This window comes from Saitoella complicata (genome assembly GCF_001661265.1).
Source record: "Saitoella complicata NRRL Y-17804 unplaced genomic scaffold SAICOscaffold_2, whole genome shotgun sequence".
Taxonomy (NCBI): Eukaryota; Fungi; Ascomycota; class Saitoellomycetes; order Saitoellales; family Saitoellaceae; genus Saitoella; species Saitoella complicata.
Window position 1 is genome coordinate 605579 of NW_017566993.1, and position 25159 is coordinate 630737.

Consider the following 25159-nt stretch of genomic DNA (forward strand, 5'->3'; position numbering starts at 1 on the left):
GATTAAGGACGGAGCGGCCATGACGATGTGCATCTCCGTCTGGTGTGCGCCGCTTATGCCGCTTACATACTCAGATCGATTCCCCACTTCGAGGGCCGTGTTCATCCTCATCGAACCTCTACACCAGAGAAAAAAATAATGTTTACCTTCAGAAATATCGCACATTGTGCCCGCCAGCAGGCTCGCGGTTACGCTACCGCCTCTAAGCCCCAGGCCTCCAAGGCTGGTCGCAATGCTGCGATCGGTGGTGGTGCTACTATCCTTGCTCTTACCGGCTGGTTCGCCAATGCCGAGGAGAAGGCCAAAGAGGCCAAGGACAAGCTTGTTCCTCCTACCAAGGCCTTGAAGGCTGATGAGTGGGTTGACCTCAAGTTGGTCGAGATCACCAAGATCAACCACAACACCTCGGTTCGTCACGGCGCCACCAAATTGCTATTGATCCGCTGCTAACAGGGTATTCGCAGGTCTTCCGCTTCCACCTTCCTGAAGACAACGCTGTCTCTGGTCTTGAGGCCGCTTCCTGCCTTCTCACCAAGTATAAGGGCCCCAACATGGAGAAGCCCGTGATCCGCCCATACACCCCCGTCTCCGACGATGAGCAGCGTGGCTACATCGACCTTTTGATTAAGAAGTACGAGGGAGGCCCCATGTCTACCCACATTCACGACATGAACGTCGACCAGCGCTTGTCCTTCAAGGGACCCATCCCCAAGTACAAGTGGGAGGAGAACAAGCACAACCACGTCGCTTTGATTGCCGGTGGTACCGGTATCGCCCCTATGTACCAGCTTTGCCGTGCCATCTTCAAGAACCCCAACGACAAGACTAAGGTCACCCTCTGCTTCGGTAACATCGCCGAGGAGGACATTCTTCTCAAGCGTCAGCTCGAGGACCTCGAGCAGGAGTTCCCTCAGCGTTTCAGGGCTTTCTACGTTTTAGAGAAGGGCCCTGAGGAGTGGAAGGGCGGAAAGGGATACATTGGCAAAGAGTTGTTGCAAACTGTCCTTCCCTCTCCCGAGTCTGAAAAGATCAAGATCTTCGTCTGTGGTCCTCCGGCTATGTACAAGGCTATCTCTGGTACCAAGAAGTCCCCTAAGGACCAGGGTGAGTTGGCCGGTATCTTGAAGGAGCTCGGCTACACTGAGGACCAGGTGTTCAAGTTCTAATCTTGCTGACTACATCCACTCTCTGACTGCGAGCATGGTCGAAGAAGGTACGATAGATATTACAACTTTTTGGGGAGATTATGTTAGATTAGGTGGTTAAGTTGGAGGTGAAACCTATGAATGGACTGTATGTTGATCAGAAAGCTTGCTCAGTGGCGAGCACGTGCATCCGGCTCATTGCATGGTCTATATTTTCGGGCCCTGTAACGTAGATACGTGTACTGCGTATACTGTATGCCACCGAAACACGGGTTTATTGCCTGTTTACGACAGCTCAGATTTCAGTTCTACAGGCAAATGGCAAGGAATAAGTCAAAGCAGATCGGAGGCCCGAAACGCCATCTGGAGAACCAACCGTCTTTTGAGCCCCTCGCTGGGGCAGAATATGTTGTCGACGAGAAGTTTCGGAGAGTCAAACCGTACTACTTTGTATGTTAATAACCTCGTATGTGTGGATCCTAGCTAAACCTATCACCAGGAATACCGTACAAACGCTAAAGAGCGATGGAGAGACAGAAATATCTTGGATGTGTTCGTCACTGAGTTTCGCAGCCATACGGACGATTACTACAAGATGACCATCGAGAAGGGTTTAATCCTAGTCAACGAAAAGCCTGCAGCGCTGGACACAATTGTGAAGAACGGTGACGTGATCACTCACAAAGTACACCGTCACGAACCGGCCGTGACCTCGAAACCCATTGGGATCATTTACAAAGACGAAGATTTGCTAGTCATCGACAAGCCAGCAGGTGTTCCTGTACACCCAGCTGGCAGATACCGACACAACTCCGTTATCCATATCCTGAGAGTGGATTATGGCATCGACGTGGTTGCACCGTGTAACAGACTGGACAGATTGACGTCCGGCATTATGTTCCTTGCTATGAGTCGCAAGGGCGCCGAAGACATGACTAAACAACTTGTTGAGCGTACAATCAAGAAAGAGTACGTCTGTAAAGTCTACGGAGAATTCCCAGACGGCGAGATCGTTTGTGACCAGCCGATTCTCACTGTATCTGCCAAGCTCTCTCTCAACCGGGTGAAGCCAGACGGAAGGGACTCAAAAACCATTTTCCAAAGGCTTCGGTACGATCCAGCAACCAACATGTCTATTGTCCACGCCAAGCCTCTATCAGGGCGTACCCACCAGATCCGAGTGCACTTGCAATGGTTGGGGTATCCTATTGCAAATGATCCGATTTACGCCAACCCCCGTGTCTGGGGTCCGGAATTCGGAAAAGGGGGTGCAGGGGATGACGAAGAGATCAAGGCGAAGTTGCACTTAATGGGCCGTGGAGAGCCCGCAGATACCATAGCGTGGAAGGCTGCGAGGAAGGAAGGTGAGGAACCAACAGGAGAGGTTCTAGATGGATCACTTTGTGAGATATGCGAGGTGCCGCTATATTCCGACCCGGCGGAGCATGAGATGGGATTGTGGTTACATGCATTCAAGTACGCTGCTGAAGACGGAAGTTGGGGCTGGCATACAGAAGTACCGGATTGGGCAAAGGAGTTCGGTGTACTGAAGATTGGTAAAGATTCGGAGGAAGCTGGTGTTGCGAGTGAAGTCGTAGAGGCGAAGCAGGCAGTGGGTGTTGAGGAGCAGCCTGAAGCCAAAAGACTGAAAACCGACTCAGACGCACCAAAGAGCTTGTGGGATAAGTTTTGTAATTTCTTTCGGTAAGGGCGTGATCTGCCAACGTTCCTGGCATTTGGAATGGCGGATGAAGGAAGTCACAGAAGCCTGCGAGGGTAAGGCCAGACCGTTGTCGGACATGTTCGGGATGGGAAGGCAGAAGTAAGGTTGCCAACTTATCTAGATCTAAAGAAGGTGAATAAGAGTTTGGAGCATGTCCTTTTGCTCTGTCGCATCCTCCATGGTCTCCCTAGCTTTGGCAGCTGCGCCATCTGCTTCATCACCTGCTTCGTCGGCCGTTGTATCGTCAATGTTCTCCATGAACTCTGCACTATGTGTTAGCACACCAAACATTTCACATCTGGATAGATATGTACCTTGTAATACGGCTCTCACGTGGCCAATGTCCTTTCCTTCCTCCGTCAACAGTGCATTCAACTTGGCTTTTGCGCCATCATCTTCCGCACAAATCCAGGCAAGAACTGTATCTAAGATTTGCAGACAGTATAGGCCAGCGTCGATCTTTTGCAGATACCACTCAGGTTCTCGTTCTTTGAGATCTTCCTCGGTTGCCTGTGCCTTCTGCTTGGCAATCCGTCGCTCCGCCTGACCCACACGCGCCGCGTACTCCCTGCGTAACTCGACCAGACGCACAAGCTTCTCGTAATCCTTCTCAGTGAACTTCGCCATTGTCCTGATTCGCGGTGGCGAGTCAAGCGGCAACAGTCGTAGCAACGAGGCGAAGATGCCGAGAATGTGCTCCATCGTCTCTCCATCCGGTCTCTTCATGAACATGCTGAAGACCGCCTTCAATCCTCCGGCGTCCACGATCTTTGTAGCCACTACTACACTTTGCCGACCAGACGTAGCATGATCCACGACCTTCACTGCACGAGCCTTCGACATCTTTCCCTCCTTTATCATGATGAGGCACAATTCAACTCCCTCCGCCTCGACGAACTTATCTTTGCCTGGGACTTCCTCGACGACAGAGCAAAGAGCATCAAACCCGTTCTCCATCATCTCCTCTTCCTCGCCGCCCTTTGCCGGATCGCGCTTGCGGTACGGTGAGAGTAGGCGAAGGAGAACATCAACGCCATCAAGTTCCGCAAGTTTGACGCGGTTCAAATAAGACGACTGCACTAAGATGGCCAGCAGTTCGGCAGCGTACTGCTTGTTCTGGGAGGTAGAAGCTTCCTTTACCTGTAGACGCTTCAGGATCCACTGAAGGATGGTGGTCGTACGGACGGCCGTTTCAGCGAGTGCAGGATCATGCGCCGCAAGGTTCTCGAATATGCTCAGTGTGTGATATACACCGGATCGATCAACGTCTTGCGACTCGTCAAGCCGTGAGAGGTTCTGCGTAAGCATATCCATGATTTCGGCCTCCATCTGTATACCCTGTTAGCGAGTATTGACGGGTTAGGCGGGTAAACGCACCAATGCATCGATCAGGGCTTTCATGTCCTCATCCGCTGCGTCCGTATCCTCGTCGGTCAGCTCACGCAAAACCTCGACCACATCTATCGCGATATCTGTGTTCTCGTGAGCCAGAAGGTTGACCAAACTCCTGATGCACCCCAACTTCACGAACTCAGAAAACAATTCGGGCGTCTCACCAAGAATCGTAAGGCCCTTGATCTCCGCGTCCAGGTCCGCTTCGGATTCCATGAACTTCTGAGGATGATCGAGGAATTTCGCACGCATCTCGTGGTTCTTGCTGATTGCTCGCTCGAACTTGAGGGCGAGTTTCTTGAGTTGAGGAATGGTCATTCGGTCAATCTGCACACAAGAGCGTTAGTCCCATCGACCGACAAGGTCCAGTCAGGCGCACCGTTTGATCCTGTTCCGCGTCATTCTGGTCCATAAAGTCGAGGATCTGGCTTTGCTCCTCGGTAAGACCAGATCCTTCGAAGCGTCCGCCTTCTTCGTCAATAAATGGTTCGTCAACGAAAGCTGCCGAAGCGTCCGCGTCCTCGGCAGGTCTATCAAGCTTCAACGCCTTATAAGCCTCCGCTGCAACGATCCCATTAGACATGACGCACAAACAATGACTGACAGTTGCAAACATACTCGGATCATCGGCAGCTGGCGGCTGCTTTCGCTTCAACGAAGACGCTGGAAAAGTAGGTTTCTAGGAGACATTAGCAGCGCTCCTTGCAATTCCAACAAGACCTACCTTGAAGAAATCGTCCATTCTCGCTGTTTGTATTTCTCGAGCTTCGAATGTTCATATATACGAGCGCGTTAGCCGGGAACCTTAATTCGTGCCACGTGTGGCGCAGCAGCGGCTTCGGTGACCTTCGCCTGCGATACATACCGGTACGTGTACAGAACAGAACGTCTTAGCATTTACCCCCATTACAAACTTGAGACAGAATGTCAGGATACGGCTCTGGTTATGGCCAGCAGGGGTATGGGCAGCAGGGCTATGGACAGCAAGGATATGGAGCACAAGGTTATCCAGCGGCACCAGCGGCACCGGCAGCAGGTTACGGTTACCCAGCCGCCGCTGCTGCACCGGCATCTACCACCTATAACGCCGCTGGGGTGGGTCCAGGCATCGTTAATCCCTTCCGAGACCCAAAGGTGCCCGCCTTGCCCGGTCAAGACCCAACGCTGGAAGCAGCGATAGCAGAACAACAGTCCATCTACTCCGCCGAACACAAAGACAACCAAAAGATGCGCAACGAAGCAAAATGGAATGCTAAGGACAAGAAGACTACGGTCGTGAGGGAGGGTGGAGGTCAGGTATGGGAGGATCAGACACTGCTAGAATGGGATCCAAGTCACTTCAGATTGTTCTGTGGAGACTTGGGTGGTGAGACGACAGACGACACATTGACTAAGGCATTTTCGAAATATCCAAGTTTCGTCAAAGCGAGGGTCATCCGCGATAAACGCACTCAGAAATCGAAGGGGTTCGGGTTCGTATCCTTCAAGGATCCAGATGAGTTTGTGAAGGCTGCGAGAGAGATGAATGGTCAGTCAGGTGTGACCTTTCTTGGAATGTGTTGCTAACAATGACAAACAGGCAAGTATATTGGCTCCCGCCCTGTTAAGATCAGGAAGGCTACCACAGAAATCAAGCCAACCACCATCCAGCAACGAAAGCTCGACTACAAGAAGAGAGCAGCGCCATACGAGAAAGCGAAGAAGGTTACACAGGAACCGAAGATCAAGAAACTCGGGTAGAGCCTAACATCGGCTCTTGTACGGTATGACGGTAAGTCAACCTGGGCTTTATATCCATATTTTGATAGCCATGAATTCTAGTAGAGTTATCGTGTTGGTCGAAGTAGTCTGGTCTCCTCTTGTGATGGATGTGACCCTTGTGACTGTCGTCTCCCAATCTGTTGGTGGTCCTCATCATTGTTCTCATCCTCGCTCCCCAATCCGAACACCACATCGTCATCGTCCTCCTGCACCTTTCTACTCCGAGTATCTGCGTGTTCTTCGTCCTGGGGCCGTAGTTTATCCCTTGCTGCCTGAGTCGCCTCTTTCTTCATCCGCTTGATCTTAAGGTAGTTGTAAAGCGCGATACCAAGGATCGTGACAAGCAACCCCGATATGTTGAGTGCGCTGAATTGAGAGTCGCGGAATACGACATGACCCACAAGAATCGTGAGCATTTCTTTGAAGATGCCGGCGACGGAGAGCGTCACGACGCTGGTGCACTGGATGAGTGAGAATTCCTGCGGAAGAACTCTGTTAGCCAAGATGGTATGACGCGGGAGTCTTTCACATACCGCAGCTGTCATAAAAAAGGCCAGGAAACCAGGAAACAACAAGATCCCAATCGTCAGAATCCCTTTCTCGTGCCAGATCTCTCCCATCTTGGTGAAAAAGCCGCTAATACCCTCCGTAACGATTGCACTCACGATAAGTGTGACGAACATAACTGGCGCCAAAACCAAGATCGTCGAGAATGGGTTAGACGTCGCCGGGTTCTTCTTAAGAAGAATCTGGGTGAGCGACCATCGAAGTCCGCCAAGTGCCGAGGCGGTGAGGACGAGGAGGAAACCGATCAGGACAAAGTTTGTCTCTGCAAGACCTCAATTAATGCCAAGATATGCAACGAATCACCTCGAAGGTCATACCTTTGACAACCATCAGCACAACCCCGACAGTAATCAACGCGATGACGCTAATCAGACTTGCTCGCGGCTTCTCGAGGCGGAAGATGAATGCGAACAGGAGGACCCAGCCGAGGGATGATGACTTGACCATAGCTGTATTGAATCGTCAGCATCATTGAACACGCAGTCAACGCTTTTGACTTCATACTGTAAAAGGCCAAACTGATCGTCTTCAGACTCGCGTTGGACAATCCAATATCAAGGCCGGTCGCCATACCACATGGACCGATCTTCTTCCTATTAACCAATTTCTTAGCAAGGATCTTACTGTGATTGAGTAATGCCTTACACGTAGTCGCCGTAACTGAACAAGCTATCCCGTGGTGGCCGAAATCGTGGGATAAAGTATAACACGGCGGCGGCCATACCGAATTGCATAATCATATGGAACTGTGAGATTCCCGTCAGTGTCAGTTGATGAAACCGTCTGAGTGAGAGACTCACCGATGTGATGAATAGTGGATAATGAAAGTTGAGATGCTGCGGTGAGAACATCCTGTGCCAGCTGTCAGCAACGCAGATCAATGAATGCCAGGTATTGAGCGTACCATTTGTTGTATAACGACAGCAACAGCGAGAAGAAGTACCTGTTCGCACGAAAATTAGCCAAATATCAATCACCCTTTCGCCGTTACGAACCATGACGCGATATAAAACACGTTCAGCAGCCCTTGTCTCCACAACTCCTTCTTGACATTCTTCTTGACGGTGTTCTCCGGGATCTCCAGGATCACTTCCGGCGCGTACAGGAGACCGGTGATATCAGCGTCGTTGTCATCATCTCTGTCTATTGAGGGATTTCGGTGGACCATTGGAACTGTGTCCTGTGGTGTCATACCCTCTGTTGGCGGTGTTATCGGGAGCCATGCGGGTCGATGGGGGGTGCTTCGGGTGTGCGTAGCGGTACAGGCAGGTTTCGCAGGATTGGATCTCGACATAGATATTTCGATGACTTCTCTCTCAGGCGTAAAGAAATACCTTGATATGCAATCATGCCTTCGAATTCTTATCCTGATCAAAATCAATCTCCGGTACCCTCTCTCCCCACCCTTCCCCCTTCACTCTCTCACAACACCGAACAACCATCTCCCGCACACTCTCAACCTCTCCCACACTCGCCCCATTATTCAAACTCGTCCTATAATGCCCCCTCGCCTGCGGCCAAACCTCCGTACTCACCAACGCAGCCATCTGCACAAAGCTCGTCTCCGCCGCATTTAGTATTTCCGTGAAGCCGTATATTTGGCCGTAGGTGTAGCGGGTTGCGTAGTAGCCTAGGTCGGGGTAAATGGACCAGAGGCGGGAGCGGGTGATGGGGGCGGCGGAGGCGTAGGTTTGGCGGAAGAAGGATTCGCCATGAACGGCGATTTGGGGTGTTGAGGTGGTGATATTGCGGAGGGGTTCTTTGTCGATGAGTTCTGGGGGGAGGGAGTCGTGGAGGGCGGCGAGGGCGTTGATTGCCTGTGTTCACGATCAGCGGTGCATTGGCAGGAAGAGGGGTCAGAGGTGAGTACCTTTGGCATACCACCGTTGATTCCACTCTTGAAGAGTGCATCTCGCGTTCTCCGGGCTATTGAGAGTCTTGCGGCATGGCCATCTGCCGGATCTTCGGACAATGCGTGATGTACGATATGCGGTACTTCATGTGGTAAATTCAGGTAAGTGAACGGTATCGCAGCAATGAGATACCACGGATTCGGTGCTGTCGAAGTTTTTGGCCATGCCTTCTTCACTGTATTCAGGAATTCCGGCGTTGCTAATCTATGGGTCATTGTCGCGTATGGTCGAGGACGTCAGTGTAACGTAGACAGTCCCCAATTCACATTGCGCGCGTTTTGGCCAGATGAGATGAAGAGTCGACTGGACAGCGTAGACAGTGTAGACAGTCAGCGGGACCGTCTTTCTCGCTGTAGACAGAGATCAGATTAATGGACCTCAAATCACACTGCATCCAAACCCCAGTCCCCAAGCCCATACAACACTGCCTGCATTACACAAGGACCCCCTCGCCGGATATTGCAGCACACCACTTTTCGACGCTGCTTCGTCGGATCAGTGCTACAGACGCCTACCTCCAGCCAGCTTTTTCATCTGTACCCACTCTAACTAGCACCCTGCCAATTTCAGAGGACTGATCCGACTCTTGCCGCTCCGAGGCTTTGTCCAATTCTGCAGGCCTTGCTCTAGCTGGATCCGAGGACCCGTCAAAATCTGGAGTGGGACAGCGTTGATTCCGTGGTCCGCACACTTCCACACGAGACTCACACCACCAATTACGGACACGACGCGTTTTCTATACGAAAAATCTGATTGAGATCGTGTAAGAAACGGGCTGGTTCGTGTTTGTTGCCGAGCAATCCACGCGATTTCTACGACCTTTACCTACGATACCACCCAGTTTTCCCTTTGTCGACGTTACTCTGGTAGTACACTTCGACCGGATCAACATCAAAAACGCGTTCTGAGACGACTATGAGCTCTGTCCGAGAATCACAGCAGCTCGAACCACCATTCACACCACAATCAGCTTCAGCAACCAACTGTCAATCCTCCTCCGGACTATTACCATCCGCAATGTCTCCACCACAAGTCACCCCACCACCTTCTATGAAGCGTCCGTTGGGCGATATTTCGAATGTTCCTGTTTATAAGATCAATGGATCGTCTGCTGGGAAGACGGTTGATCGGGATGGATTTACGACGCCGGATCATCCGAGCGCGTGGAAGAAGCAGAGGCTGAGTATGGGCGGCGCGTCGCAACAGTCGAATGCGAGTACTGAACGTAGTTCGGGGCCGAAGAAGACTGTTGAGGAGTTGGCGAAGCAGGAAGAGGAAGATCAGGTTTGGCCGAGTGATGTTGAGGAGGCCTTTATGCAGGGTAAGTTTTGGTCGTATCCTTCATTGAGTGTTTTCTGACTTTATATATAGCTATCAAGAAAATCCCCAAGCTTGGACGACGCAAGATCTCTGTCAATGGCAAGCCTTGCGGAAGAAACGAGTTGATTGCCGACTACATCTTCCGCCGTACTGGCAAGATCAGGAGCAGGAAGCAAGTGTCGAGTCATTTGCAGGTTTTGAAACACATGAAGAGGGATGATCCTGAGTGTACGTGCATGTGACATCCTGCAATTTTTACTCGAACTAACGTTCTCGTTCAGTCATGAGCCTCGTCTGCGACACGACCCCAGGCAATGAGCAAGACGGTGACTACGACGACGACGGCATGGGCGAAACACCCCTCAACGGCGTCCATCATAAACCCTTCATGGGCACCAAACCTCGCTCCGTTTCAAACCCCAGCCCAACCCCGCAAAACCTCCAACAAATGCCCCCCCACTTCTTTGCCCAACCCGGTCAACCCGCCTCCCTCATCGCCCGCGGCCTTTTCAAACCCACCGCATTCTGCGTATGGTCTGCAACTGACGAACCTCAAGGAAGGGAACAAGTCGTTCACATGTTTACACGTCTCCGCTCGGGACTCGCGCCCACGCCATTAGAGAGTTTGAGCAATTGGACGGTGAGGTTTCCGTATTTGGCGGATTCGTTGTACAAGTATGGACAGATCCCTGAGCAGATCTTGCATTTCAGGGCAGGGATTGCGTTGCCGGAGGTGCAGGCTGCGGAGTCGGTGTTGAGGACGCATCTGAGTTTGTTGTGTGATGCTGCACTCGCTCAGAGTCATCAATGGGGATGCACGACGAAGATTTATACGATGGGGACGAAGGTGTTGGAGCTGAGGCAGGATGTGTTGTTGAATCAGAGTCAAGTTGTGGGAAAGACGAAGATTGGTGTTCCCTTTGCGACGGACTTCTGGGCGGCGTTCTTGACTGGGTTGGCGACAATTCAGGGACATGTGAAGACGCAGGCCATTGACGAGCGCGAGAGGAGGAAGAAGGAGAGGGAGTCATCTACCGCTGTTGGTGGGATCTCGATCGTCCAGGAGTTGATGGGTGTTTCGAATGTTGAGGATGGAAGGGCGCCGAAGATCATCATGTTGGTTTGGGAGTTGGAGAAGGAGGAGCCTGGGAGGGCTCCGGGACAAACAATGTGGAGGGAAGTTGTCGTACCGGCTAGTCTGAGGCCCCAGCCGCAGCAAACCACTATGCAGGCTCCGTTGTTAAGGCCTAGCCCTTCTCAACCGGGGTTGTACTCTGGCAACATGATGAGTGACCCAAAGAGGGGATTGGGTATGGGTATCTACGCGGACGAAGCTGGCGTTGGCGGGTACGATTTCTTGGCTCCGCAGACTATCCCGCAATCGGCCTCCTACAACATGACGCCCATGTCTGCTCTTGGACCCCAGCACGCGAGTTATCAGCAGCAGTTGCAGAGTTCCCCGTTGGCGTCGTATGGGCAGAACCAGTATATGCAGCAAGCGTATGCTAGCGTTCCTATGCAGTCCCCGACGATGATGAGGAGTATGAGTACGCCGTTGCCTGCGCCGTACCAGCATCATCATATGCCCGGCCATGGCCAGCCTATGCAGAATCCTATGCAGCAGCAGTTGTTGATGCAGCAGATGCAGATGCAGGGTGGTTTGCAAAAGTTGCCTGGGAATGTGACGGTCCCTAGTCAGTCCCAGTTCCTCGCTCCTGGAGTTGTCCCTGTGCCGACGCGGAGGAATCGTCCTTCGGGATTGGTGGATGTTTTTGCGGATGATGATGATGAGCAGCAGGTGCAGGAGAAGGCTGGGGATAACAGTGATGATGAGGATGCTGGCATGATGGCTGGATTGCCGCCCAAGATGGCACTGTTCCTGACGCCGGCAAAGATTGCGGCCAAGAGGCAGGAGCAGTTTGTTCTTGAGAAGCAGGCCTTGGAGCAGCACCACCAGCAACAACAACAACAGCAATTCATGGGACACGGGATGTACGCTACGGAGCAGGATCGGGAGAACGTTGATGCGAGTCAGGAGAGCTTCTTTGACCCGAATTTGTTTGAGCACCACGAGGAGGAGGGCAGTGATGATGAGGAGGGATTAGGTTTCTAAGTAAGCTTGCTGGCCAAGCTTCGGGAGACAAAATGAGAAGTGTTTTTGGAGTTTACTATCAGTTGGTACTTAGCATAGCTATACGGATCTTTGACTTCTGTAACCTGCTCTTCATGTCCCTACCCGTACCGTCGCTGCAGTACGTGATGTGATGGCTATTCACGTGAAGATTCCGATCGACGCTACAGGCCCGAAATAAACTCCAAGTACGAAGTACAACGCCGAAGTAGACGAGAACCAGGAGGATAGCATGACGGATCAGAGACCAAATCAGCGTACGCCTCTCATTCAGACGACAGGTCTACGCAAGGGTGCCCTCGGTCAGATCCGCCGCCCTGCCATTACACCACGAAATAGACAGTATACCACCCCCGATCCCCGAACGCTCCAGAATGCCGCATCACGATTACACAGCGTCAGTGTCGAGAGTCTCCTAGCATCTACATCTGAAATTCCATCTGCAAGACGCCGTGCACCGGCTGGGATCGGGCGCAAAGATGCATTACCACAGCGAACGACAAAGACGTCACAAAAGCTCGTGCTATTACCGGAGAGTAGCGGTAGTGAATCGAGGTTAGCGAGTTTTGAGAGTGAGGATGAGGATGCTGGACCGCCGCAGGATGATGAACCGAGAATTCAAGCACAGGCTGCGAAACCTGCACTACCGAAGAGGTCATTTTCCGAGAGGTTGACGAAGCATGCCAGAGAGGAGAGAAATCTACCAAGGGTTACAGCATATGGTTAGGAATGTTTGTCTTATTGCGTAAAGCATCCACTAACAGATTTGACAGCCGTGGCCGAAGGTATCCGTTTCCAAGCAACAGCACAGTTCCTTCGCGAACGACACTCCGTCCGCCCCCGCGTCTACGACGAATGCATGTACGTCCCCTACTGCCTTCCGCTACTTCCCGGAATTGGCTGCAGAGTCATGTCAAGTCCCGAAGTCATATCACCCGGCGGGGGCTCCCTCCTCGAACAAGCCATCCAGTATTCAGAAGACCGGGATCACTCACATGATTATTTCGCTGCGTTGGCGAATAAGTTGGATGAACAGAGGGTGCCGCAGGTTGTGTTGGAGACGATTGCGGAGTCGTCGGAGGATAATGGGCTCGGCAGGGAGGAGCAGGATGGGGAGCAAAGGAGTCGGGCCCACAGTTTGTCGAGGCCTGGATCGAGGTCGGCGTCGGCGGATCCAACGATATCTGGTAAACACTCGAGAAGGGGAAGTTTGGACGTCGAGTCTATGTTGAAGCATGCTGAAAGTGAGTGATGCTAACCCGGCTCCGAGCGATGGACGCCGCTAACATGGTTTTGCAGTGTTTGTGTTCAACTACGGAGTAATCGTCTTCTGGAACTTCTCCGCCGCAGCAGAACGGGATATCCTAGCCGACTTCACCTTCGCAAAACTTTACCTCCGTCCACTACGTGAAATCGATGTCGAGACGGAAGAACTGCATTTTGAGTACTCCCCGAATACACTACGTCCCCGTATCTTCAACGACATGATCACTCTTCGTTCCGGAGATCACATGATTAAACTCGCCATGTCACACGCAATCGCACAAAGTACGAAAATGTCACTGTTCGAGGGCAGAATGGAAACCGTTATGGAGGGCGCGCAGAGTGTACCGCGACATCTTGCGTTGACCGGTGAATTGGGTCTTACGCGAGAACAGGTTATCAAGATGTCTGGTAGACTTTTCAAGTTGAGAGTGGACGTGAATTTGTCGAGTAATGTGCTGGATACGCCCGAGTTCTTCTGGGATTCTGAACCGGCGTTGAATCCGCTTTATACCGCTGTGCGAGAGTACTTGGAGCTGAGACCGAGGATCCTTGTGTTGAATGAGAGGTGTCAAGTTATCTTTGATTTACTGGATATCTTGACGGATTCGACGAATGATACGAACATGAGCAGGTATGTTGGAAGAATATCTCCGACAAGTGGTACTCAACACTAACTTGTGCTATAGAATCACACTCATCATCATTCTACTCATCTTGGTGTCAATTGCATTGACGACGATTGAAGTCGTGTTCCGGTTTAGGGCATTGAGGTCAGGAAGAGAACTATGAGGAAGGGTGGGTTGAAGCACATCTTCGTGTCTCCTTATTCGGTGTTTTCGGCGTTACATCGTACTCTCGTTATGCTATGGCCATGGAATAAAATTACCATCATGATGTTATTCATCCAATTGCAATCTTCACCAATTCAAGTTGGGCATCCTCGTTTCTCACCAAGGCATATAATCCCACACGGCCCCCAGCAATTGCAACCCCTGCATACAGTATCGTAACGGACAATGTAACAACAAGGCCGTAATACATTTGGGAAACAGCGTTACGGGATCCAGCCGGCCATTCAATTGATATCAACAGCGTCGCTTCGTCGCGATATCACCCAGTGAACAGCTGCTTTCAGCGCACGGTACTCACAGCATACAAACATGGCAGGAAAGACCCGGTTACCGACTCTTGGCGAGGTGTTGCACCGTCAATCCGCCCCACCCGTTGATCTTTTCAGTTTTTACCTCTATATGCGCGATCAACAACGTAGTGTTGACTACCTTGACTTCTTCCTCGACTGCGAACAGCACCTCGCGTTATGCCGCCTATACGTCCGTGAACTACGACGTTCGGTATTGAATGCTACGCCAGACGTACCCGAAAATAACGAAAAATCCCATTATTCTGAAGCACCGAGAAGTAGTGATGAATTTGCGTACGAGAAGCAGGGTGATCGTGCGATCAGCCCCTTTTTGAGGAGTCATCCCATGCAGGGAGGAGCTTCGGTTGAGAGCTCGCCGACATTCACGCAAGAGGGTGTGCCGGTGAATGCAGCATACGACAAAGCCGAGAATCGCCAGAGTTGGAGATCGTCGTTGTCGAGGGAAGGTGCGCAGGGACTTGCTCCGAGCCCGGAGCATACAGTCAATCGCGCGGATATTAGGGCTTCTGCGGAGAGGATTTTGTATACGTATCTTGTCAGGGGAGCGGAGAGGGAGATTGCGCTGCCGAGCCATATTCACCATGGTGTGAGTAACGCCATTGAAGTGGATGGACGTGATGATCCGGAGGTGTTCGATGATGCGAAGGAGTATGTGTTTCAGGCGATGGAGAGGGATGCATTCCCAGGATTCTTGAGAGCGAAGGCGTTAGGGAACTTGGTACCGCCGTCAGCGCTGTTCAGATTGATTCTTGGGTTGATGGCCATGTTTGGAGCATTCTGGACGGCATTTTCGTTGATTTTCCTCAATTATTCGAAGAGTACGAGAGTCTGGGTAAGCTTTTGTTTAGATTACCGCATTCATGGTATGCTAATCAAGGTCCTACAGGTCCTCCTTCCATTCTTCGTCGGTGTGTATGCTCTCATGTCACATCAATACAACCTCGACCCATTACTTGCATTGGCGGGTTTGAGCGAATCTACGTTCATGTCTTTCATGCGCATTCGTGAGCCATATGGTAAGATACGAGATCGACATCGTCGATATCGTCGATGCTTCAAAGCTAATTTCGTCTCGCAGTTCGATCATTACTTAGCCAACGTGCAATCTGGATGTTAGCCCTAATTTGTGTCATCACGGCAGCTCTGACTTTGATATTTTCGTTGGTACCCGGACACAGGCTATGACGGGCCTATGCAGACGCACTCGCGCATGTTGATGTACCGCTATCTTTCTTTTCTTCAGGCGCGATTTGGGTCTCTTTTTTCGCACATTTTGTGGAACTGGTCCGGGTTGGTTGTGATACCCTTATATGCAACTATTTGGCGGGGATGTGTAGTTTTAATTTCGGTAATTGAGATGAATGATATCGTTATGGTATATTATAATACGATGAACGCCATAACCCTGCATTGCCTTGAAGCTTGTCCAATTCACAACAGGTGCTGCTCTCAGAGCAGCCTATCCCCCAAAAGCGCCATTCCAAAAGGGTCTTTGATCTCTGTGTCATCCTTGACACCACTGAGCCCATCAGCACCGTTTGGCTTATCCGAGAAGTTCATTTTCTTTGACTCGGCTTCAAGCAGACGAGTATGGGAAGTGGTCGGCCGTTCTTCTCTTCCTGAAATATGCACTTCTTCAATGTTGAACATTCCCATGATCTTGTCCTCTTTTTCGTTCCACTCTTCCTCACTAGTCTTCAGCCATGAATCAATCTCGATCGATTTTTCTGACGTTACATCAGGTAGAACACGAAACACTTCTCGCGCAACCTCCACTTCCTCTAGATATCCTTCGGGTATGGCAAATTTCGGTTTACCAGTCGATTTGACCATGATGTGCGGCAGCTCGCGAACAAGGTCTTCGATCCGTTTCGAATCCGTGAATACCTTCCTAATCCCCTTCTGTCCAAGCTTCTCAATTGTTGGTGCGAAATCCGTACCCAACAGGATCGCTAGGTCGATCAATCTATCCGTGGAGATGTCGCCCAATTCCTTTCGAACCTCTACGGGATCGATCATTTGCAGTCGCTTGGACGCGCGGAAGAAGAAATCGCTCATGGTTGGTGCAGCCGAGAACCATCGAAGGAGTTTGCCGCCGAATATCACGACATCCGTGTCCTCTGACGACACATATTCCGCCTTCCCCTCCTTCACGAGAGCAGCACAGACTGCTTCAGCTTCATATCCATCCGGTGAACTGATGACAGGCACGCCGAGTATCCGGAAAGCTTCTTTGGTCTCCTCGTATTCTTGGAATGTGGGCATAGCAGTGCGACGTTTCAGTACGGTCAGCGCTTCGTACGTTTCGAAACGAAGATCGGTCAAGTCGGTAAGGACGTCAGAGGTTGGCGATGTCACGATAACAGTGGTGGTTGTGACTGTCTCCACATCTCTGGTCTCTGGCTCTGGGTGAAGCACACGAGACAGGATATCGAGCTCGGAGGCAGATGGTGCAGATGACGATGTCAAGAAGGTTGTGAAACCCTCGGTCAGTTTTGTTGAGATGGATGTAAGTTCCAGGTCAGACACGACAGGAGGTATGCCTTCTTTAAAGGGCGGTAGAGCTGCTGGAGTTGCAGGAGGTGGCTCGACCTTCTGTTCGGTCATGGACACCTTGACGGAATTGTCCAGCACTTGTACCTTCGGCGTAATTTCTTCTACAAGAGTCTCTTCATCAACTATCACTTCGGCGTTTAAAGATTTAGACTCTTCCAGGAGCCATAAGATGCTCCTCTTTGCTTCCGCTTGCTCCGTCGATCCCTCGATGATTGGCGCAGCATCTAACCTCTTCTTGACCTGGTTCAAGATGGAAAGCCGTACGGCCGGCTTGTTGACCTGGCTCAGAGCAGTAGCAATTTCATCCAAAGCTCGTAAACGACCTCTCTTCGCCTCCGTATCACCACATTGCCGTTGATACTCCGCCCTGATCTTTGCTCGCTTCGCTCGTTCTTTCTGCTTCGCTACACTCGCTCCTTTCCCATCGAAAACAGCAATCGGCGCGCATTTCAGATTTCGACAAAGACGTAGGAGTCGTATCGTCCAGACGATATGTTTCTTCGGAGTTTCGTCGTCAAATGGTGATGCGAACAGTCTGCGAAGGTGAAGTGTGGAGTCGATAGCTATTCGCGTTTGTCTGAGGTGTTTATAACTGAATGGGCGGAGCACTGCCGGAGCGTATAGCTTCAGGTATTCTGTAAAGCCAAGTACACCCATCTTGCAAAGACCAGGTGCGGTCGTCCACCGCCCCGTTCTGGACTGACTGTATTCGCTGCGCCTCACTGTATCGTAGACTCCACCGCCACACCTTCCTCCTCCAAATTCCCGGACGTGGTCGTGCAGCCGCTCAGAAACGTCACTCCAGAAAATTCAATAATTATTTATACGAAATGGCTCCCTCAAGAAACGTCGCTGTCTCTGGTCGTGCTCAGCCTGGCTTCGTCAAGTCTACTATCAATGCCGTCTTCTCCGAGGAGAACCGCACCTTCGTCTGGGCTATCGGCGTCTTTGCTGTAAGTGAATTCGTCTCTCTTTGTCGCATTTGATAGGTTTGACTGACCTTTCTTCAGGCTGCTGTCGGTTTCCTCCAGAGCCCCATGGGTGCCTCCATTTTGCCTGACGTGTAAGCTGAACTGAGATGACGTTGAATTGGACAAGTGAAAAGTTGGACATGTCAGGATAAAGAGTGCAAAATCCGGCATTTACATGATCTGTGGGATCATCAAACTGCTTTGAGAGCAGATCTTTTGTTTTTGGTTCGAAGGCGTTTTGGTTTTGCGCTCTATCAATCTACTGTACAAATGTGTACAATATCATTAGTCCTCCGTCCTTCATGGCGTTCGCTGCAGCAGCCATACCTTGTGAATGCGACAGTATCCGACCTGTCACTGAGAACGAAAAGCAGGACCGTCACCGATGACTGAACGTTCGTTTTGGAACTTTGGCCATGTGACCGTGCCGGCGGAATAAGGGTTCGCTTACAGCAGCGTTACTGACACGCTGTCAGTCGGGCCGATATCCATTCCGTGTTACTTCATTCTAGAATGCTAATTTCCAAGTACTATTGCGGTTGAGCTCGGACTTGTTGCAATTGCGACATGTGGGTAACCGCCACCTTGCGACAGAGTGTACGTAGAAGATCTAGAGCCGGCGTATACGCTACCACGACCGGCCATCGCCAGTCAAACCACCTCTGGCGGCATTCAGTTGGCAAATCTATCCATCCCTCAATTTTTCCATTGTCGGTTCCCTTCACCCTTTCAACACTTTAACTTTTTCGAGGCGCGCGGCACGTTGACGTCAATCAACAACAAACTCCGTCGCTTCAATGATTTCGGCTCCGACGGCCCGCAAGAACCGACCGAAAGAAACCTTGGAACAAGTGAAGTTCACTCCTATATACATCGACCTGCTGGCCTTCCAATCCATTATACTTATCTGGACGGCTTCCCTATACATTGATCACCACCAGTTTCGCGCATAATGCCTCCAATTGTGAAGGAGAGGCCCGGCAATGTTGACCCCCATTACGACGCCTCCGGCCGGCGTCGCCGCGTTTTGACGACTCGTCAGATCATTTATCTCGGTATACAACAGTTCCTGATCAACACCATCGTTGCTGGAGGTATGAGTGACGTCGTGTCTTCTCGTTTACCGGGAGTGTATGCTAACGAACTCAACACAGGAATTAACTTTGGTATCGCTACAGCGATGTACCGGACGACATCCCAGACAATCAATGTCTGGCCGTTCCCGAATACGCTTGCTGGTGATGCGTGTGTCACGGTCTTCATCACTGGTATTCTGATCTGGCTCACCACCGCCTCGATGGTCATTCGTGATTTGCGGTTACATAATATCACCCCAATCCCGCTAGTGAAGCCGAATGGGCGCATACATGATGCGTTGAGATGGATGGTCACGAATTCGTCCATCATTGAGCGTGGGATTCCATTCAAGACGCGTATCTTGCGAGTGTTCGTTACCGTTGTGCAAGGTGCGTTGCTTGGTGTTGTGTTGTTTGGACCAGTTTGGGGTATCGGAGTGGGCATCTTGTCTGGGATTTATGGGTGCTGTACGGTGCCGAATGGATGGGCGGCGGAGGTGTTCAAGCTCATCTTTGGAGGGATTGATGCGGGGATTACGGCGTTTGCGGTGTCATTGTTGATGCTGCTCGCGTATGAGGAAGGTTCACAGCAGCGTGTGGACGGTGCGAATGGAGAGAGGGTTGGGAGTGATGAGATTGATCACGATCCAGTGCTGTCGTCACGGGTGTGAGTTGAAGATGAACTTATGTACGATTAGGACGGGTGTCTTGACTTTTTATGCATGGAGTATTGGGTATTAGCAGTTGCAACTAATGGCTTGGGAGCGATTTGGCATGGATAGGGCAAGGAAAGCATAAGCTTACGTCCATAGACTTTTCTAATAGATAATGGGTATCATGTTGTGTCGAGACCTCAATCCTAAGCCCGGAGTAGGTCGCAGTAAAAACGAACGTATCACACCCAAGCCTGAATCAATAACATGACAAACCAACTCACACAGCAATCTTAATCTTCATCGGCATCGCCGCCACAGGCTTCGCCGTCAACTGCGAAATCTGATACGGCTCCTTGATCTGCGGCTCAAACTCAAACCTCCTCGCCGTAAACGCCAAAATAATCTTCGCCTCAATCAACGCCAACTCTTGCCCAATACAACTCCTCGGTGCCTTAGCAAACGGCTGATACGCCTTCGGCACTTCCCTCCCCTCCGCAAATCGTTCGGGGTCGAAGGCGTTTGCAGTTGGTCCCCAGGTTTTGGGGTCGCGGTGGAGGATGTAGTGCGGGATGTAGAGGATCATGTAGTCGGCGGGCCAGTGTTCGTTGTTAACTGGGAGGGTTGCGGAAGAGGATTGCATCATGCGGGCGGTTGCTGCTGGGGGCCAGAGGCGGAGGACTTCTTTGATTACTTGGAGGGTGTAGGGGAGTTTGTTGATGAGGCTGGGGTTGGCTTTGAGTTTTCGGCAGAGGGCTTCTGTGTCGTTTGCTGTTTCGGGGCCGAGGACAGCGTCGTGTTCTTCGCGGAGCCTTTTCAAGCATTCTGCGTGTTGGCCGAGTTCGGTGTATGCCCAGGTCACGGCCGACGATGTCGTATCGTGACCAGCTAAGAAGAATGTCTTTGCTTGGTGCGCGTACTCGTCGATAGATCGCTGCGCATCAAGCAAAGCCAAGTCGATGATATCCATGTCTTTCTTAGTTGCTCCTTCCTTCGCATTGGCTGCAGCCCTGACTTGGTGTTCACGGACTTGCTCGCGGAAATAATTATCCAACGTCCTCTCGTTCTTCCAATACTGGTATCGACGGTACAGCCTTATGTTCTCAAAGAGCGGGAACCTCGCTCTGGATTCGGTCAAGTGAAGGATGTTCTGAAAGGCGTGCACCATGGGATGAGAGCGGTCCTTTTGCGTGTGTAGGCGAACACTGAGAATGGCTCTGCCGATGACATCAATCGTGAGTGCCGTAACCTCTTCGTTCATTTTGAACACCTCTCCAGATTTCGCGAGTGACTCCAGCTTCTCTACGAAGACCTGCGTCTCTTCCATGATGGCGGGAATGAGAGGCTCGAGGTTTCTGTACGAAAAGCCGGGATTGAAGATCTTGCGGAGCCTGTTGACAAGGTCAGTCATGTCCGAGATACATCGAGAGTTAATTGACTGACTTCTTCCATTCATCTCCCTCCAGGGTCAAGATTGAATGTTTCCCAATAAGAGCATCCGACTCATGATAAGTCGGTGACTTTGGAGCCATTGACCTTGCCAGGTTGTCTGCGACATCAGGATCCGTGATGATCATCATGTTGTATGCCATGGGCCAAAGATTGAGGTAGTAAACGTCGCCATACTTGTTGGCGAAGTCTTGGAAGACCTCGTCGGGATGGTGATCGGATTTGGCAATGGCACCCATTGCTCCGAGATGGCCCCATATGAAGCTGTGCGGGGGACCCGGCTGTACGCTGTCAGCATTTTGAGCATTGGAGACGATCGGAGGCTACTCACCCGTCCTCTGAACTTGGCCCTATCCGCTCGCAACTTCAAGATAAACACAACAACCTGAGCCAGGATCAGAGCAGCGACAGCACTCAACACGTTCTCCCTTGTCAAATAGTCCATGGTTGTATGCTGATGGTGTACTCAGGGTAATATTGCACCGACGTGCCTCGTACCGTATATGACGCTACTGTACATAGGCAGCGGAACGTCCCGCCATCGGACATGTGAACATTGTCTACGTTACTGTCTACGTTACACTCAACCATCAACATGCCATCAAAGCTGTCATTCAAAGGCGAGAAGCCAAAGAAGAGAAAGAGAACTGCAGGTGAAGACGCCCTCGACCGTCCCTCCGCGAAACCCACAAAACCCCAGATAGAGGATGAACCAGAAGAGCAGGAGGATGGATGGGTCGATGCGCGGCTATTGGAGGAATTGAATGGACCCGTGTTGATTGCGTTCGCGGGACATACACCCGTTGCCTTGGCGGCGGACACGGCTGGCAAGGTGTTTGTTTCGAACTTGGACAGTCCGGCGACGAGTATGGAGCCGCATGATGTACGGCAAGTCTTTGTCGCTGCCGAAATCGCCGGGTCGAAGAAGTATTCTTTGAAGAGCGCACAGGGGAAATACCTGTCATGCGACAAGTTTGGTCTGTTATCATGTGTAAAGGAGGCAATTGGACCGCAAGAGACGTGGACGCCAATATTAAAGACAGATGGGGATGGGTGGTGTTTCCAGAATGCGTACGAGAAGTTCCTGAGTTGTGATGAGAATGCAAAGGGTGGGACTATGGAGATCAGAGGTGATGCGGAGAGTGTTGGGTTTTGCGAGACGTTCAAGCTACGGATTCAAGCGCGGTTTAGGAAGCGGGAGGTCAAAGAGACGGGCAAGACAGACAGAATATCGACTGCGGAACTGGAAAAGTTGGCTGGACGCAAACTGAAGGAACACGAGATCAAGAATTTGAAAAAGGCATACAGGGAAGGCGGGTTTCAGGAGGCATTGCTCGATGTCCGCGTAAAGGGCAAGAGTGATAAATTTGCAGCTTTTTAACAATCTTTTGATTATCAGGCTTTCGATGAACTAAAACTCCTCAGGCTCCTCCATCTCAACCCTACGCTTACCTCCTGCTCCGCGTGCCTTCGCATGGTCATCAAGCTTAATCTGCTTGCGTACCTTCTCCTGAGCCCTCTCAACTTCCTCCTCGCCAGTCTCCGCATCCTTAGCAGCGTACTGCAACACGAGATGCCTGCCCAACAAATGCGTATCCCGGAGCGCAGCCATCGCGTTTTCCGCTTCCCGAGTGGTAACAAACTCTGCGAAAGCAAAACCGCGAGCAGAGTTGTCGAATTTCTTGGGTACACGGACCGTGCGCAACTGCCCGTATGCTCCGAAAAGTTCGCGGACATCGCGCTTCGTCGCCTCGAAAGGCAGGTTCTTGATGATGATCTTTGTGGAGGCAGCGGCTGCCTTCTTTGCTTGATCACCCGCCTTGCGTTCTGCGGCTGCATCCACGCCCTTGTTGGAAACCTTGATTTGAAGTTTGTGGCCGTCGAGGGTGACATCCTGCATGGCGTTCATAGCAGCCATGGCCGTGGATTTGCTAGCAAACTCGACGAAACCAAAACCCATGCTGAGTGTCTGTCCCGGACGCTTAGGATCCGGCTTGGTCTTGACGCGGGCTGACAAGAAGCCGTTGAGGGGTTTGAAGAGTTCGATGAGTCCAGCAGTCTCGGTCTTGAAGCTGAGGTTCTTGATGAACAAGGTAGCGCTGTCCATGGCGTCGACATCGACAGGGTTAGCAGCCATAACTTCGTCAGCCGTGGACTTGGCATCCACGGGAACAGGGCCACTTGCTGTGACATTAGTTGCAGCAGCCTTCTCACCATCAAAGATACCTCGCGGCGCCTTCTCCAGATACATGATCGCTTCCTTGAACCTTCTGTAAGCCAAGCGCGCGAATGCCGTTCGGGCATCGACGGATTGCAAGAATTCAACGATAGCGATCGTACCAGCAGGCGGTAGAATGATACGCCCAAGATCTCCAAAGTCACTGAACAACTTTGACAGCTCTTCCACGGTAGTACCGTAAGGGAAGTTCTTGACCAAGAGCACATTGTCGCTCCTTTCCTTCTTATTGAAGGAGTCCAGATCCACTCCTTCTGACTTCAAGTACTCCTTCGTCTCCTGAATGACGTGCGTTTCGGCCAAAGCCTGTCTGACAGCAGCGTTCGAGCTCGTTGGGTCCAACACCTCAGACTTGGATACACCAAACCGGTCAGCAATGGAACTGATCACAGCATCCTGATTCATGTACATAGAGTTCCACGACCACTGCTCCTTGTTCGCAGCAGCCTTGCGACGAAGCTCCTTCTGCTTCTTTAAGGGTAACTTTGAGATTGCGAAATCATCGAGCTTGTGCTGCTCACGCTTGGCCTGAGCAGGAAGGATATGGAGTCGACGACCCTGGAAATGCTGCCTATCGAGAGCCTTGTATGCAGTAACGGCAGAAGACGGCGCAGTAAATAGAATGTAAGCATAGCCTTTGGCGGAATTGGTTGATTTGTCGATCGGAATGTGAGCCTCCTCAACCTCACCGAACTGACCAAACAAAGCTCGCAAATCATCCTCGGTGGCCGTGAAAGGAAGGTTTCGTAAGAACAACCTGGAAGTGCTTTGGATCTGTTCAAGGATCTCCTCTTCTGCGGCAGCGCCATGGTCTTCTGCCTCCTCATCCTGGGGCTCGGCGACAAGCGGGGCATTCTCAGAACCTGAAGGGTTTGATGCCACCTCTCGGACAACAGATGTAAGAGCAGGCGGACGAACAGGGGGCATCGAAGTGTCTTCCTCATCAAGGTCAAGCAAGCGATTGGTACGCGAACGCAGCCAGTCCATATCCGACATCCCTTCAGGTTGTACAGCAGGTACAGACTCCTCCGTAGCTTCCTTCACATTCACAGACATCTCCTCCGCAAGCGGAAGCTCACTGACAACATCCTGGTGCACCTGCTTCGGCGGAAGCTCATCGTACTCATCGTCGTCCTTTCCTTCCACCAATTGCATCATCTGCGGTTCCGCCACTGCCACTGTGTCTTGGTTTTGCATGGCAAACTCCAAAGCCGAATCCTTGTTGTCCCAGGTTCTGCGACCTTTTGTACCCGCCATGACATCCATGAATTCCTTCAACTTCGGGTCGTTCGCTTCCTCCAACGCACGCAACTTGGCGATATGTGACGCGTCATGTGCAGGTTCATCGTCGCGCTTACGCTTCTTTGATCCGTCCTCGGTAACAGCGGCAGGAGGGGCGTGTGCGATGTTATAGGCAGTGGTACCAGGAGTGTGCGCAGACCACGCCTTAGGCATATCCGCATCACCAGACTCCCTAGCCCAAGATACCTCCACCTTGGACATTCCAACGAAGGTATTGTTCCACCATTTGATTGCCTCCTCAGCATCCTTCGCCGTCTTGTAACCAATGAAACCAAACCTTCTTGACTGGCCAGTCTTCTTGTTGGTAACGAGTCTGACATCGGTCACCTCACCGTGGGTGCTGAAGTGCTTAGCGAACCCATCCTGAGAGAGCCTCTGAGGCAGGTTCTTGACGATAATACGGGTATTTGACATGCCGACGGGGTTGATCTACGCCGTCTGCTCAGATGTTTTGTTGCCTGTTCAAATGTTTTTCCATTTATCGCGCCTCCAGCTGCAGGTAAGAACCTTATCGAAGCAAATTTGGCCAGAGGGGT

The 25159-nt window shown here is 51.4% G+C and overlaps 15 protein-coding genes across 15 annotated transcripts; 9 read left to right on the forward strand and 6 right to left on the reverse strand.

The window, feature by feature from the left end:
- The first annotated feature begins 98 nt into the window (after nt 1-98).
- On the forward strand, nt 99-1194 carry SAICODRAFT_69179 (ferredoxin reductase-like protein). The gene is made up of 2 exons (XM_019170455.1): nt 99-408; nt 465-1194. Exons 1-2 carry the CDS (start codon nt 139-141, stop codon nt 1164-1166), a joined length of 972 nt encoding a protein of 323 aa, XP_019026988.1. The 5' UTR covers nt 99-138; the 3' UTR covers nt 1167-1194.
- Nucleotides 1195-1412: 218 nt separating this feature from the next.
- Nucleotides 1413-2866, forward strand: SAICODRAFT_16909 (pseudouridine synthase). The gene is made up of 2 exons (XM_019165716.1): nt 1413-1595; nt 1645-2866. Exons 1-2 carry the CDS (start codon nt 1464-1466, stop codon nt 2851-2853), a joined length of 1341 nt encoding a protein of 446 aa, XP_019026989.1. The 5' UTR covers nt 1413-1463; the 3' UTR covers nt 2854-2866.
- Nucleotides 2867-2937: 71 nt separating this feature from the next.
- SAICODRAFT_16910 (DUF1716 domain protein) lies at nt 2938-5104 on the reverse strand. Its single transcript, XM_019165717.1, has 6 exons — nt 4985-5104; nt 4879-4939; nt 4640-4821; nt 4246-4587; nt 3183-4197; nt 2938-3131 (listed from the first exon to the last, which is right to left on the reverse strand). Exons 1-6 carry the CDS (start codon nt 5000-5002, stop codon nt 2992-2994), a joined length of 1758 nt encoding a protein of 585 aa, XP_019026990.1. The 5' UTR covers nt 5003-5104; the 3' UTR covers nt 2938-2991.
- A 383-nt stretch (nt 5105-5487) lies between these two features.
- SAICODRAFT_52189 (RNA-binding domain-containing protein) lies at nt 5488-6000 on the forward strand (the record flags this gene model as incomplete). Its single annotated transcript, XM_019169125.1, has 2 exons — nt 5488-5788; nt 5840-6000. The coding sequence occupies 2 exons, from the start codon at nt 5488-5490 to the stop codon at nt 5998-6000; spliced, it is 462 nt and encodes a 153-aa protein (XP_019026991.1).
- Nucleotides 6001-6086: 86 nt separating this feature from the next.
- Nucleotides 6087-7756, reverse strand: SAICODRAFT_5093 (TPT-domain-containing protein; the record flags this gene model as incomplete). Its single annotated transcript, XM_019169022.1, has 8 exons — nt 6087-6500; nt 6555-6850; nt 6906-7037; nt 7093-7181; nt 7234-7334; nt 7389-7440; nt 7493-7531; nt 7584-7756. 8 exons carry the CDS (start codon nt 7754-7756, stop codon nt 6087-6089), a joined length of 1296 nt encoding a protein of 431 aa, XP_019026992.1.
- A 178-nt stretch (nt 7757-7934) lies between these two features.
- On the reverse strand, nt 7935-8716 carry SAICODRAFT_51959 (uncharacterized protein; the record flags this gene model as incomplete). The annotated part of the gene is made up of 2 exons (XM_019169113.1): nt 7935-8405; nt 8459-8716. 2 exons carry the CDS (start codon nt 8714-8716, stop codon nt 7935-7937), a joined length of 729 nt encoding a protein of 242 aa, XP_019026993.1.
- A 478-nt stretch (nt 8717-9194) lies between these two features.
- SAICODRAFT_16914 (uncharacterized protein) lies at nt 9195-12041 on the forward strand. Its single transcript, XM_019165718.1, has 3 exons — nt 9195-9822; nt 9873-10049; nt 10103-12041. Exons 1-3 carry the CDS (start codon nt 9417-9419, stop codon nt 11932-11934), a joined length of 2415 nt encoding a protein of 804 aa, XP_019026994.1. The 5' UTR covers nt 9195-9416; the 3' UTR covers nt 11935-12041.
- A 143-nt stretch (nt 12042-12184) lies between these two features.
- SAICODRAFT_51951 (DUF155-domain-containing protein) lies at nt 12185-14007 on the forward strand (the record flags this gene model as incomplete). Its single annotated transcript, XM_019169111.1, has 4 exons — nt 12185-12674; nt 12726-13196; nt 13252-13849; nt 13905-14007. The coding sequence occupies 4 exons, from the start codon at nt 12185-12187 to the stop codon at nt 14005-14007; spliced, it is 1662 nt and encodes a 553-aa protein (XP_019026995.1).
- A 221-nt stretch (nt 14008-14228) lies between these two features.
- SAICODRAFT_88154 (regulator of G protein signaling superfamily) lies at nt 14229-15589 on the forward strand. Its single transcript, XM_019171537.1, has 3 exons — nt 14229-15212; nt 15267-15396; nt 15459-15589. Exons 1-3 carry the CDS (start codon nt 14379-14381, stop codon nt 15563-15565), a joined length of 1071 nt encoding a protein of 356 aa, XP_019026996.1. The 5' UTR covers nt 14229-14378; the 3' UTR covers nt 15566-15589.
- A 160-nt stretch (nt 15590-15749) lies between these two features.
- On the reverse strand, nt 15750-17682 carry SAICODRAFT_69187 (PIN domain-like protein). Its single transcript, XM_019170456.1, has one exon. The coding sequence runs from the start codon at nt 17591-17593 to the stop codon at nt 15830-15832; it is 1764 nt and encodes a 587-aa protein (XP_019026997.1). The 5' UTR covers nt 17594-17682; the 3' UTR covers nt 15750-15829.
- A 57-nt stretch (nt 17683-17739) lies between these two features.
- Nucleotides 17740-18065, forward strand: SAICODRAFT_28858 (uncharacterized protein). The gene is made up of 2 exons (XM_019167256.1): nt 17740-17889; nt 17947-18065. The coding sequence occupies exons 1-2, from the start codon at nt 17767-17769 to the stop codon at nt 18001-18003; spliced, it is 180 nt and encodes a 59-aa protein (XP_019026998.1). The 5' UTR covers nt 17740-17766; the 3' UTR covers nt 18004-18065.
- A 794-nt stretch (nt 18066-18859) lies between these two features.
- Nucleotides 18860-19654, forward strand: SAICODRAFT_5100 (uncharacterized protein; the record flags this gene model as incomplete). Its single annotated transcript, XM_019169028.1, has 2 exons — nt 18860-19001; nt 19062-19654. The coding sequence occupies 2 exons, from the start codon at nt 18860-18862 to the stop codon at nt 19652-19654; spliced, it is 735 nt and encodes a 244-aa protein (XP_019026999.1).
- Nucleotides 19655-19916: 262 nt separating this feature from the next.
- Nucleotides 19917-21572, reverse strand: SAICODRAFT_16920 (cytochrome P450; the record flags this gene model as incomplete). The annotated part of the gene is made up of 3 exons (XM_019165719.1): nt 21417-21572; nt 21080-21366; nt 19917-21027 (listed from the first exon to the last, which is right to left on the reverse strand). The coding sequence occupies exons 1-3, from the start codon at nt 21528-21530 to the stop codon at nt 19917-19919; spliced, it is 1512 nt and encodes a 503-aa protein (XP_019027000.1). The 5' UTR covers nt 21531-21572.
- Nucleotides 21573-21680: 108 nt separating this feature from the next.
- On the forward strand, nt 21681-22466 carry SAICODRAFT_5102 (actin-crosslinking protein; the record flags this gene model as incomplete). Its single annotated transcript, XM_019169030.1, has 1 exon — nt 21681-22466. The coding sequence occupies one exon, from the start codon at nt 21681-21683 to the stop codon at nt 22464-22466; it is 786 nt and encodes a 261-aa protein (XP_019027001.1).
- Nucleotides 22414-25088, reverse strand: SAICODRAFT_16922 (MRD1-like protein). The gene has a single exon (XM_019165721.1). It carries the CDS (start codon nt 25035-25037, stop codon nt 22497-22499), a length of 2541 nt encoding a protein of 846 aa, XP_019027002.1. The 5' UTR covers nt 25038-25088; the 3' UTR covers nt 22414-22496.
- Nucleotides 25089-25159: the final 71 nt, after the last annotated feature.